The following is a 12832-nucleotide window of genomic DNA, read 5'->3' on the forward strand; positions in this document are numbered from 1 at the left end:
CAAATGAATTACAAATTAGTGATTGCATAGTAAATTGCGACCAAGAAGATGCTCAAAATAATTTATTTTTGTCTATTCCTGATGATGATTTTGAATCACTGGACATGACAAATCATTCCAATTTCTCTCTCCACTCAAGCCCTACCTCAATTATTACTAAGTCTGTAAATACACCACCGCCGGTGCCTGCAACAACACCTTTGTCGTGCGTAACCAACAAAATTAAAAGCGGAATATCTCCCTCCTTCAGCAATCACTTGTTCACTCCAAAATGTTTGCAATTTGGAAAAAGAAAATTGAAACCAGGAGAACCGATGCCGATGGCAATTTCGTCTGATGCTTGGAAGAATTACATGGCCAAAAAAGAAGATATAAAACAGGCACTAGTAAAAAAGAGGATTGAAAGGCAAGAAGTAATAAAAAAAAGAAAAGAAGAACAGGCTACAAAAATAGAAGAACGAACGAAAAGAAGGGAAGAACAAATGAAACGAAAAGCAAACACTGACAAATACAAGAACCTAGGACGAAAGACCGGAGAAACCAATAAGAAATTAAATGTAACATCTACTCAATCTAAAATTTCAAGCACTGGATGTGAAGAAGAATTACACAGTGATGTAGTAGATGATGATCTGAAAAAATCTAAAATTTCATGCACTGGATGTGAAGAAGAATTAATCAGTGATGTAGAAGACGATGATCTGAAAACTGTTGGTTGTGACATCTGTCCAAGATGGTATCACCTCAAGTGTACCCAAAAACGGGGTATACCTTATGCGGAAGTTGCTTCTAAACAATTTACTTGCCATATTTGTCTGCTTACTATGTAGATATAAATAAAATTGCTACTATTGAATACCTATTTTTTTAATTTCACGTCATATGTAATAATTTAAAACCCTCAGCCGTCGACTAGGCTGACTTTAGGAACTCGAAAGGCTGGAGATAGGCACATGGTGGCTGACTTTGGGTGATTTTGGCATTTAATTTTTGAAAGGCCTTTAAATCATTTTCATTGAAACAAATACATTTCCAATAATGATAAGTGAATAGTCTGTTCTTTGAACTATAATAAGGTGTAATTGTTAGAAACTTAAACGCTATTTACTACTTTTTAAACTGTAATAAATCAAGTAAAAATGTTAAGAGGCTGACCTTTGGGACATTCACCCTATGAAATGAAAGAAAATTAATTGATTTGATAAATTATATTGATTACCTACTTATTGGCATAAAAGTAGGTACTTTAATAAAATTCAAGTATGGCTTTGAAAATATCAATTGTTTGACCATATTCATAACCCAAATTATGAGCCTACCATATTTGGGTACGTAGCTATTGGTTAAAATATTTTTCCAGTGAAGCAATTTGGCACATGTTACTTAAATAGCGATAAAATTCAGGGCGATAAATGAGTCGATAATAAAAAAGAATGACTAACCAAGTCTAAAATGCATGTATCATTCTTTATGCATGTATGAATGATATTATCAAATAACGGGGTGACGATATTCAACAGTTTTTGTTCGTGTCCATGAAAAGATTGCTTATCTGCGTAACATGCAATAAGGTATACCGCTGATAAATCCATTGTAATCTCTCCCTCTTCCTCAAAAACGTCGCGTGTGTCGTCAGGAAAACAGGTTGAAACACATCCATTCAAATATAAATATATGCCAAGTAAAATGACGAAAAGCGCCGCAGGCTAGATTTAAAAAAATGTTTATATATTTTTTTTTTATAATATAATAAATATGGGTTACATTATTAAATATTAAAATATGAGTTACATTATTAAATATTAAAATATGGATTACATTATTAAATAGTAAAAATATGGCTTACATTATTTAAACATTTATATTTTGCAAAATATTATATCTAAAGTCATTTTTGATCACGTAAACCTTATAGTAGAGCTCTTGTGGAGCTCTTGTGCCTGGTAAGGGGGGCACGGTTCTTACTCTGGTTGTATATTATATGTTTTGTAATTTTTTCTTATTTTTCTTCCTTTTATACCGCTTTTGATGTGGTTTTTCACAAAAACGGCGCTATGCAAATTATCTAAATTTTATTAAATTTCCTTGTGCTTTCGTGGCCAAGGCCATTGTGCATTTAGAGTCCTGGCCAAAGATATTAAAAGAACGAGATGTGCTATGAGCAGTTCATACTGTGTGGAATTGTTTTGCCCAGTGTCGCCGGTTTTGTTCACCAATACTACTGCACACCTTCGCTTACGCTAAGGTATCCGCACTAATACATAGAACAGATTTCTGTGCGTACACGTCCCGATAGTATTCAAAGTACCCTAATTAGGTAGTACTCCGCCTACGGTCCGGCGGCCAACATAGCATATCTCGTTCTTCTAATATCTTTGGTCCTGGCCAAGGCCATTGTGTATTTAGAGTCCTGGCCGCCTTTACTTCGGTCGCTATGCCACTGACAAAATGATTGTATTTCTCCATGCACGTTTTTTTTATCTTTCTTTTTTCAAAACTCAAGTAAAAAAAATGATTCAGCACCCATTCTTTGATAAGATCTGCTAGTTTAGAATGTGGAATCAGTTCGGTACATTTATTAATTCTTCTTTTGTCAATCTGGGGCCGCCCGCGAGTTCATTCCATGAAGTGGTTTTGTACTGTGTTATATTTATGGAAGGGGTCTGCAACCTTTTGAAGTTTGAGATAATTAAATTGTATGCGCAAAATTATTGCTCGACGTCATCTGACGTCACTATTCCTGTTAGAATAGTAAGTTTTTATCTGTCTCTAGAGAGTTTCTTTAGAGCTCAATATTATCGTAACAGTGATGTGTTAGATATAATCCAGTTATCCCAAAGGGCCGAGATAGTGTTTGAACATGGCCACATTCTTTTTCATTGTGTATAATTGTCGACGCAATAAGACAATATCAGTATGCCAATAACAATATCAATATTTGTCCTCATAAAACATTGGCTTTTAACTGATACTTGATTTGACCAGATTTTCAATTTGAATATTGAAACGAAGAATATGCAATCCGTGCATGATAGTTGCATCAAACATTCCTCAGATAAATTACTGCTTGATCCAATAGAGTAAGTTGGCGATTCTTTATATTCCGCAATCAGTTTGGATTATTGCTTTGAGTTTTCGTAATTTATGAGTGTTGACGTATTTTGATACGTATTTTACAGAGATTTGCGAAATATCCAGAAACTAGAACATTTGGTCAAAATATGCATGCGCACAAAATAACACCACCCAAATAGCAATATCCGCTCCGTAATAGGTAATGACCGCAAAATAATCAGATCTTCCGGAACCCATTAAGACTATGCACCCTAACACTATTAAGAAAGGATTTCTGTATTTTGATTGAAAGATATGCTAGGATTAGATGCAAAAGGCCATATAATAATCTGTTCACTAAACATACCGAAAGCTATATTAGCATGGATGTTTAAATATATATATATTTTTAATTATCGAAGAAAGCATACAATTTTTGGCTTGACATTATATAAATGATTTTTTTTCTGTTTTTAATCATTTTATTGAGTTATATAGGTCGACCGGTTTCGGTTGTACTCAACCTTCTTCAGGACAATGGAAACATAAACTATAGTAAAGTTTAGCCGTTGCCCGGGCTCAGAGTTTTTCAAAATCTCATGGCGTCCCGACTTCTTGTACCATTCAAACAACTCATTCATTACATTGGTAATACTATAAGGAGGTTTAAAAAAAACCGTTGATGTTTGATCTATATGGTTGGTGTTCGAGGAACGAACAAGGGTTGGGATAGCCGTATTTTGAAGGGCTATTCCACACAGCTTATGACAGGCGATTGCGATAACCCAATTGTAAGGTTGATTCACAGTCAGCTTACCGGGTGGCTAACGAAATCTGCATCTCGAGAATCATCTGTCAGCACTGGAACGGTGATCGTTGTACGGTAGCACTCGTTATGTTGAATTGGATTGCGATAGTTGCGATAAAATACGTTTAAGGGATTATTCCGATAAATAACCGGCGATAGTACACACATTGGTTGGGACAATTATAGTTGACGTGTGTGAATTCAAACTGTACAGTTCAAATTCTGACCATACTATTGGTCAGCACACGGCCTGTCAAGAGCAAATCGGCGTGACGGAACAGGTTGGTGATCGAAGACTTTGAGTCCAATTTATTTTAGCGTAATTTTATTTATAATTTAGCCCAATTTATTTTATAATTTAGCGTAATTGGCCAGTGGAAGTGCAGTGCTTAGCTTTGTTGCCAAGTGTCTAAAATTTCTTTGGCCAAATGTTATTTTAGCGAAAAGGATAATTAAGAGATTGTGCCCTGGATTGAATAGGTATCACGTGCAGTTTGAACATTGTCAAATAGAGTACTGTGTTTGAGCGGTATGCTAGTATGTTTTTGGCGTAAAGTACATAACCACAAAGCGTGCTCTAAAAGCCCGACAACTTGTTGACGGGTTGTCGATCTCTGCATTCGTCTTCTTCCCAAATTCACATCTGTTTATTTAAACTCGCTATTCCATTCATCGCCAACTCTTGTTTAGTCTGCCAGTAGTTTTATTCTTTCACGCTATAGCAATTTTACGTAGCCCAAGCTCGTTTTAAATGATAAAAAGTAATTTCTATCCAAAATTACCCTCGTCATAGCTGCTTAGGGGGAGATATGTGATGTGACTTTATTACTGAAATACAAATAAAACATAACCGTATCGTCCATATAAAACATAAGCACATTATCAGATATGTAATCCCCGCTGCTGAGAACTCCTTTATAACATGTCGATATAACGAGTTTGTTCCTCTTTGCCTATCCCTAAGGGAAAAAGCCAATGAATAATTTGTATCTTTTTAAATATACATATACTTTTTCTTTATTTTTCTGTGTACTATTAATTAATATATGTATATTTGTTTTTAGTTTTATTTATCATTAAATTTGTTTTTTTTTTCTTCATTTCTTTCTTATGTTTCTATAAAATAGGATTTTTTAATTCTTCTAAGTTATTTTTATTATTACTTCATGCATGATTCATACTTACATACGTACTCATGTTTCTATAAAATAGTATTTTTTAGTTCTTTTATGGCATTGCTATTATTATTTAATGTATAACTACCACAACACGGGCATTAGCCTAGTATGGTAGTTAAAAAATGTCAAAAAATGTAACATGTAAACATTTATTAAATAATAAAAAAATAAAAAATAAAATTATACTCATAATAATGTTGATAATTTCCTCAAAATAGAATAAATTTATGTAAAATAAATTCATAATAGATTTTAAAATAATGCTTAAAAAACTTTTTTATTTGCATTATTTTTTTTATTTATATGTATATTTCATAGAGCCACAAATAAAAAGCGAGTGGGAACAATAGACATCTAAATTGAATTTAGGCTATAAACTATCACTATTTTAAATAATACAAACTTCACTCTAATAGTCTATTATTAACATCTAAATTAGACCATTAGTATTTTAGTCTGTTGTCTATTCCATATTATGACAGCTGTCCGATTTCTAACGAGGTCTCCATTTTGCGTAAAACGTCTAGACCAGTGGTTCTTAACCTGGGTTCGATCGAACCCCAGGGGTTCGGTGAGTCAGTCTCGGGGGTTCGGTGGAGGTCAAGACCCCCGACTTATATGATTCGTGGTGACACGCCCCGCTTGTCCATTATTGGCTGCATGGGTGAGACAGCCGTTCACGTTTAGTATTGAGACATCAGTCAACATCATTGATGAATACTTTGATGAAATCATTGAAATTCAGCAGAGCCAGGTTCAACAGCAACTCTTCAGAACAACATGGCTCTCAACGTTTTGGTGTCAACAAATGGAAACATACCCTGTTATTGCTAAGAAAGCTCTGGAAATTTGTATACCGTTTGTAAGTACACCTATACATAAATATATACCGCGTTTTGAATTTGTAAAAATCTAATTTTATTTTTCAAATTAGGAGGGGTTCGGTGAATGCGCATATGTAACTGGTGGGGTTCGGTACCTCCTTAAAGGTCAAGAACCACTGGTCTAGACGAAATGACGTCACGTCATAACATCTAATCGCGTTTTAGCATTCATCGAGAGAACTCTCAGATTTGCCTTGTAATTGCTGCTGTATATAGAAAAATGACACTTGTGAAATGAATTCCCTTTACTTTATATGGGAAGTTGTCCGTGTAAAATAATTCATATACAAATGCAAACGGAATGCGTTGAGTTTTCTCACACTAGTTTATAGATTTTTTCTCGTCACTTTTAATTATTGTATCCTAGTTGCACGTATTATTTATTATAGTAATTATTATATTATTACATCTGGTGTCTACGTAGCTGCTTATTCACTTTTCCGACACACATTATCACATGGGAATTGTATTAGGTAATCCTAGATAGTATCTAACTAACCAACTCGTATTACAGATTAGATCTAGATCATGTACACCATACAGTGGGTGGAGGATCACTGTTGCGTTTTTAACCCTCAAGGGGTCGGACCACATAACTCTTTCACGCACCCCTTGCTTAGGATTTCATATCATATTGTACTACATTCAAACTACTTCCGTCTTTCCTCTGCCAGTTCATTACTGTCTACATCAGAGTTGGCACCAAATCTCAACTGTGGACTGCCAGACCCGAACAGACTTTACCAAAAAATAAAAATACACTGATATGAATATATTTCTCGTGAATCTTGCAAAACCTAATTGTAATATTGTTTATTTAATTTATCCGACTCAACGACTGAAAAGCAGATTGTTCGACGAGTTGTTCAGATGATTTTTATAATCACCAAAATAATAATATTCTCGGGATTGTTTTAACGTAAGCAATTTGGCCTCTTGGGCTTGGGTTTTACCCGACTAGAGAGTAGCGGCGAGTTGACTGAAAGGCGATATTGTTATAATGTTATAATATATTCCATTATTACCGGGAAATTCTCTGGCGTCACAGTTTCGCATTTCGCGTAAAGATTCCCTGCAGGGAATAATTAGATCGTTCCACGGGAATTGAGTTTTGTTTTCGCTATGCGGGGAATGTTGGTTGGCTGGCTAACTAAGTGGAGCATAATGTAGTCTGTACTGTACTCTGGTGTCTGTTTGTACTGCTCTGTTGTACTTATCTGTTTATGTAGTGTCTATATACGATGGCGTACCGGTACCGGTACGGCGTAGTATGCTCCTATGTTATGTACTCGCTGTATGACCCAGATGCTGTTGCCGATGCCGATGCCGACGCGAACTCTCGCTGGAACAATGAACCGGATATTATTTGGACTGATGTTCTGTACTTTCGCTAAAATTTGTTGCGGAACGGATAATTGAATGAAATCGTTCCAGATTTCGTAGCGTTTCTAAGCGTATTGGCATATAGGCGTCATTCACATAGCTCTCATCGGTACATGTCGAATGCACCTTCTTTTCGCTCTCATTCAAAGCGCTTTTCATTGTGAAACTTTTCCCTCGATTGCAGCTTGTAATGAGTTACAGTGCTACCCATTGTTAAGATCAAACTCGCATTATCTTCTCTGAATTCAATAAGAATCCTTACTTATTATTTTTTTGGTAAACTAATGTTTAAGACAAGATTTTTTATGCATAGCACAAAGGGTAACAATTATTTTATAAGCAATAATTATTAGCCTGAAACACTCATCCACATTGAAAAATCTCCTGATAAAAGATACATGACGCCAACGGGACATCTGTTGTGACAGGTATCTTTTATCAGGAGATTTTTCAATGTTTATGAGTGTTTCAGGCTAATAATTATTGCTTATAAAATAAGAATTCTTACGGCTCGTTTACATTTAGGAAATCACACCCTTTTGCGTTTCAAAAGACCACAATTTTTCCACGGAGAAAAATTAGTATTGCTAATTTATTAAGAATCTCTTCAAATTATTGGTAATCCCGTTAAAAACGGGATTGCAGGCCTTTTACAACTGAACTTTGTTTTCCGACTTCGTAATAATATATTCGTATTTAAAGGGCCTTAAATCCGGTTTTTAACCGCTTTAACAATAACTTGAAGAGATTCCTAATAAATTTGCAATATTCATTCTTCTTCATGTAAGTGGCGTTTTCCTGATATCTTTCCAGAGGAATTCGTTAGCAATGGCATTATAAAAATACAAGAAACATCATATTCATACTATTCGAACAAAAAATGTAGCACCGTTTATGAAAAAGATAGCCTTTCAAAGAATTTGTCTACACATGAAATAGCAATATGAACGACCGGCTAAAGTATGTCCACTGGACCTAGTTCAGTGAGACCACGCGCTTTATCTCTGTAACGTATCTTCAGGCTAAAGGCTTTTTTCTGTCTGGTCTGATTTTACTAATTCCGTAATACATTTAAAGCCCAACCACCCGGCGCGGCCCTCAAGAGTGTCCAGATTCTGAAGTGGAGCAGATGACGACGGCGGCATCACTGATGACCCGCCTGCCTCTGAGGTTGTGTTGGGCCGTTGGGCGGGTATAGAGTGCGGATACTACTACGGAGGTTTTCCCGTAGCTGTTGTCTGTAGTCTGTAGCAGAAATGAAATAGTGGCGAATATCGCTTAGGCACAGGCTCGGGTCGCTGCTCGCTAGTGACGTCACGCCCCTCCCCCCGACCGGCCGGGGAATGCCGTTCTCTGTGGAATGCTTCACTATCCGCCCGTCCCGCTGCCCGCGGCCCGCGGCCCGCGTTCCGTGTCTTGTGTGCACTATACAGACTATACTCTTATCCAGTCAGTCAGTGTGTATTGCTCTGTCAGTCTGTGTGCCAGTTGTTGTCAGTTGCCTCTAAAGTTGCCAGTGTTCTCCGGTTCTTCTCGCGCAGTAGGCCTCTTGCCGAACCCTTCTCTTTTCTCATTCTTTGCTCCTTTATTCCTTTCTCATCGGAGGTGTTACGATTCTAGGTACGTTAGCGAATATTTCGCGGTAGCCGACTGCACTGGGTTTAATTAACTAAATTGACTTTTTTGTGCTACGAACTAACGGATTCGTTACGATAAATCGTGATACTTTCCGCTAGACGTGAGAACTAGTCGCCGGTGGGCTTTAAATAAGTGCAATTATTTGTTATTTACGATTGCGGTGCATGCCGAGTGACAGTTGACGTGGACCACTCGCAGCTACGAAGGTACTAGAGACGGAAAGCAGTGAAGTTTAGATTTTAGATAATATTGTACTACTCTCCATCAGTTATCTTATTTGGTGCTTTCTTTGTTGACAGATAACGCAACGCAAGAAGCTCTTCCGGACCAGAGCTTGAGGCTCGGGACTCGGGACTAGGCGGTGTAGTAGGAAGTGCAGTGTACAGTGAGCGCGGGTGCAGCCGTGCAGGAGTGCGCCCCTGGCAGTGCAGCAGTGCGCAGTGCTTGCAGTGGTGGGTGATGGTGTCTCGCTAGGAGATGGTGCGCGTGGACGTGGTGGCGGGGCAGCCGCCGCCCCCCGCGGCCTGCCCGCCCCCGGCCCCGCTGGGCCCCCACGACATGTACTGCTCACCCTACGGGGAGTTCTACTCCCAGGACCCCTACTACGTGCCCCCGCCGGAGATGTGTCCGCAGCCACCGCACCTCTGCACTCTGCACGGTGACTATGGTACGTCCTAATTTTGGATTGTTTTTTTTTTTTTAATTTAACTGACCGAAGCCAGTGGTTTTCTGGAAAATCAAAGGATAAAGTCGACGGTTGGTAAATACTCTTACATATACTTTTTTCCGGATCTCGTCACTAAAGCTTTTTGAAACGATATCTACAATAACAATTTTATAAGTGTCTTTGGGATTGTGATTTGTTGACGTTTGACCGATTTCTCGAAAAGGATGCAGTATGCAGAATATCATGCATACGTAAGATTCTATAATAGTTATGAGGATGAGAGCTCCTTCAAAGGAGGATTTCAAAACCTTTCTTTTATTTACATTTACAGAGAGACCGAGTGAAGTTTACAGAGAGAGAGAGAGAGTGAATTTTTTATCGGAGTAATATTAATTATATCTACGGTACAAACTTTTGCGAGTATTTTAAACATTCTGTTAATTTAATTCATAAAAACGACGAATGAATAATTTATAATGTAGTAATTAATGAACCGTATATGCGGTAACGTTTTGTGATATATACTTGTGGTGCTGATATAAGGCCATCATGTGGACTGGAGAATTAACATCTCCGGGTCGCAGTTAATCACCAGAGGTCAGCGGTTGACCTTTCCATATCCAGGGTCATTTACGTTCCTACCCATTTGACCTAACTGGACCGAACAGCCCAACCAAAGAAAAAATACTAAATCAACTGAAAGTTTTGTTAACCCTTTGCCACCCACATTTGTTGGTTTGGCGGGAATTTCACTTATTTTTTCTTTCCACGGGATTCTTTTGACCAGTCACCGCGTTGTTCACGCGTGTTTTAACAAATGCTTTCAAAAGTTGCTTTATGTAAAATATACCAAACTGAATCGACTGTATTTTGGCATCTTCACTCTATGGATATATTGATTACCAAAAATACTCATGTGTTTTTTGTTTCAATTTGAAAGTATGAATGATAATTATATAGGGTTATAATCCTAAATTACTGTAATCTGTGGCAGTTTAGTAGATTTCGACGCTAAATTGCAACGGTTTATTTATAATAGTATTTAAGTAAGTTTGAAATATGGTACTTTATAGAAATTAGTCTTTAGAAATCGTTGTGTCTCCTTTACTGTCAAACGATATTAGAAAGAGAAAACACGACGCTTAATATTGTAATCTAGAAGTTAACCACAAAATAATTAAAATATACATTTCTATTAAATCAAAAATTCCGACCGCCATTCGAGAAAAAAATATGAACTTTTTATTAATTATTTTTATACGAAACAGCATAAAAGTGAGGTGAAATTAATGTTTATAATTCATTTGTCTAATAAAACATGTATTTTTTATCGGTAATTTTAGTTCAGTATTTAGATGAAAAAATGTAATGTAATGCAAACATAAATGTTTTATAGCTTTTTATGTATGCATTCAAACATTTTATTTATCTAAATTATATGTTTATTTCTAAAAATAAAAATCTTTGATAGCGTATTTCGTCATCTTTCAAAAGCAATTTTAAATTTTTGGATACGTTCATAAATATTCCATTTACTTGGATTATATTGCAAAGCGAAAATTCTCCGACCATCTGATGCATGCTATCACGATAGTTATTTAGTGTTCTAATTAGTCCTATTTGAAAAGTAGAAAAAAATACATATTATAATATGCAATATTATATACCAAACAATTTTCCGAAACATAAAATAAATTATATTACTATTTTAGTAAGCATTGCTTGTTAAAGGGTTTTGTTTGATACCTACTAATTTATTTATTGATAAGTGAATGAACATTCTTATCACTGCGTGTATGTAACTTGTACGCAACTGCCGCTCGTTTTATTCTTGCTAATTATAAATTAAAAAAAAAAAACTAGTCTGTTTCCTCCATAAACATCCGGTGTTTGGTAATAAACTCGTACATTTATTATTATAATGTACTTATCTAATCTAACTAACTAACTAGACGTCACGCTGTTTCCCCGCAGGGATAGGCAGAAAGAAAGGACCGCCAAACAACCCGGTCTTGGCACACACTCCTTGCCTCATTCACATTCATATATACTCTTCTATTAGTCTGACTCTTGACATGGCCCGACTCAAGTATCTGATTCACTTGATCGTACCATGTCCTCCCCGGGCGTCCTCGACTTCTGCTACCATTCTTATCTAATCTTTATATACAGGGTTTTCCAATAAGAGGTGTTATTTTGATATTCAATCGTAAAAGATCAATGGTTGCTTGTGTGGCACGTAGCGCCGTCTTGTTGAAAGTAAACGTTGTCCAGATCAATACCATCCAAATCCGGCCATAAAAACTCATTAATCATCTCTCGATAGCGCAATCCATTCACCGTAACTATTGCCCCAGCCTCATTTTCGAAAAAGTAAGGTCCAATGACTCCACCGGGCCATAAACCGCACCAAACAGTCACACGTTAAGAATAGAGAGGCTTTTCAACAATAACTCTTGGGTTTTCCGAGCCCCAGATGCGACAATTATGCTTGTTGACGAAGCCTCCGAGGTGGAAATGGGCCTCATCACTCAAGATGATTTGCATTTGATTCACTCGAGTGAATTTTAATAATTTCAATGCGTTGTTGAAGCGTGTATCGTTCCATTTTTATTAATGGCGTAGTTTCTACTTGTCAAATGTCAAAAAATGACAGTTTCAAAAGTAACATGTACCCAAATAGCGGGCTATTCAAAATAACACCTCTTATTGGAAAACCCTATATTGGAGGCAAACTGGAAAGAATTATTATTTCTCTTTCTAACGTCAAAAAATTAAGTATTTCCGCATGATAGAAAAAAAGATAAAAAACTTTTATAAAATAAGAACTCCCGATCACACGTGACCCAAACGCTGGCAAAAGCAAAAGACACCTTAGACGGGAAACCTTTTTCGCACAACTATGAAGTGGCAAGTGAGATCAAACTTTTCAAATCATTCATTACATTCATATTTATGGTAGTGCAAGCCAAAACTAATCTAAATCTTACAATACAAAAATTATAGTTGTAGAGTTTTTTTCAGCCGATATTTCAATTAGTTGGTCGTGAATCTCAACCGGAAATTTGCAGCTGCAACAAATTTATATTAAGGCGATGCACTACGTCGTGTAATATTTTAAATTGAGCCGCTATCAATAACAACCCTTACGTAGATGGCGATAAGGTTTAAATTCCCGCTTAACACCATCTGCCTGTTTTGATTTATGCAAGAAAAAAAA

General features: G+C 36.6%; 1 protein-coding gene across 2 annotated transcripts in view; it reads left to right on the forward strand.

Moving 5' to 3' along the window:
* mtgo (miles to go) overlaps window positions 1-12832 on the forward strand; it is a 234234-nt gene that overhangs the window by 111230 nt on the left and 110172 nt on the right. The window contains exons 1-2 of one of the 2 annotated variants that reach the window (XM_089651522.1): window positions 8773-9151; window positions 9245-9612. In XM_089651522.1, the coding sequence (XP_089507648.1) occupies window positions 9423-9612 (190 nt within the window). In that variant the 5' untranslated portion in view covers window positions 8773-9151; window positions 9245-9422. Of the gene's footprint in view, window positions 1-8772; window positions 9152-9244; window positions 9613-12832 lie in introns of those variants that run through there. The other variant, XM_089651521.1, reaches the window with a different exon arrangement.

The sequence above is a fragment of the Hesperophylax consimilis genome, chromosome 4, assembly GCF_061612785.1.
Source record: "Hesperophylax consimilis isolate HC1 chromosome 4, BYU_Hcon_1.0, whole genome shotgun sequence".
NCBI classification, from domain to species: domain Eukaryota; kingdom Metazoa; phylum Arthropoda; class Insecta; order Trichoptera; family Limnephilidae; genus Hesperophylax; species Hesperophylax consimilis.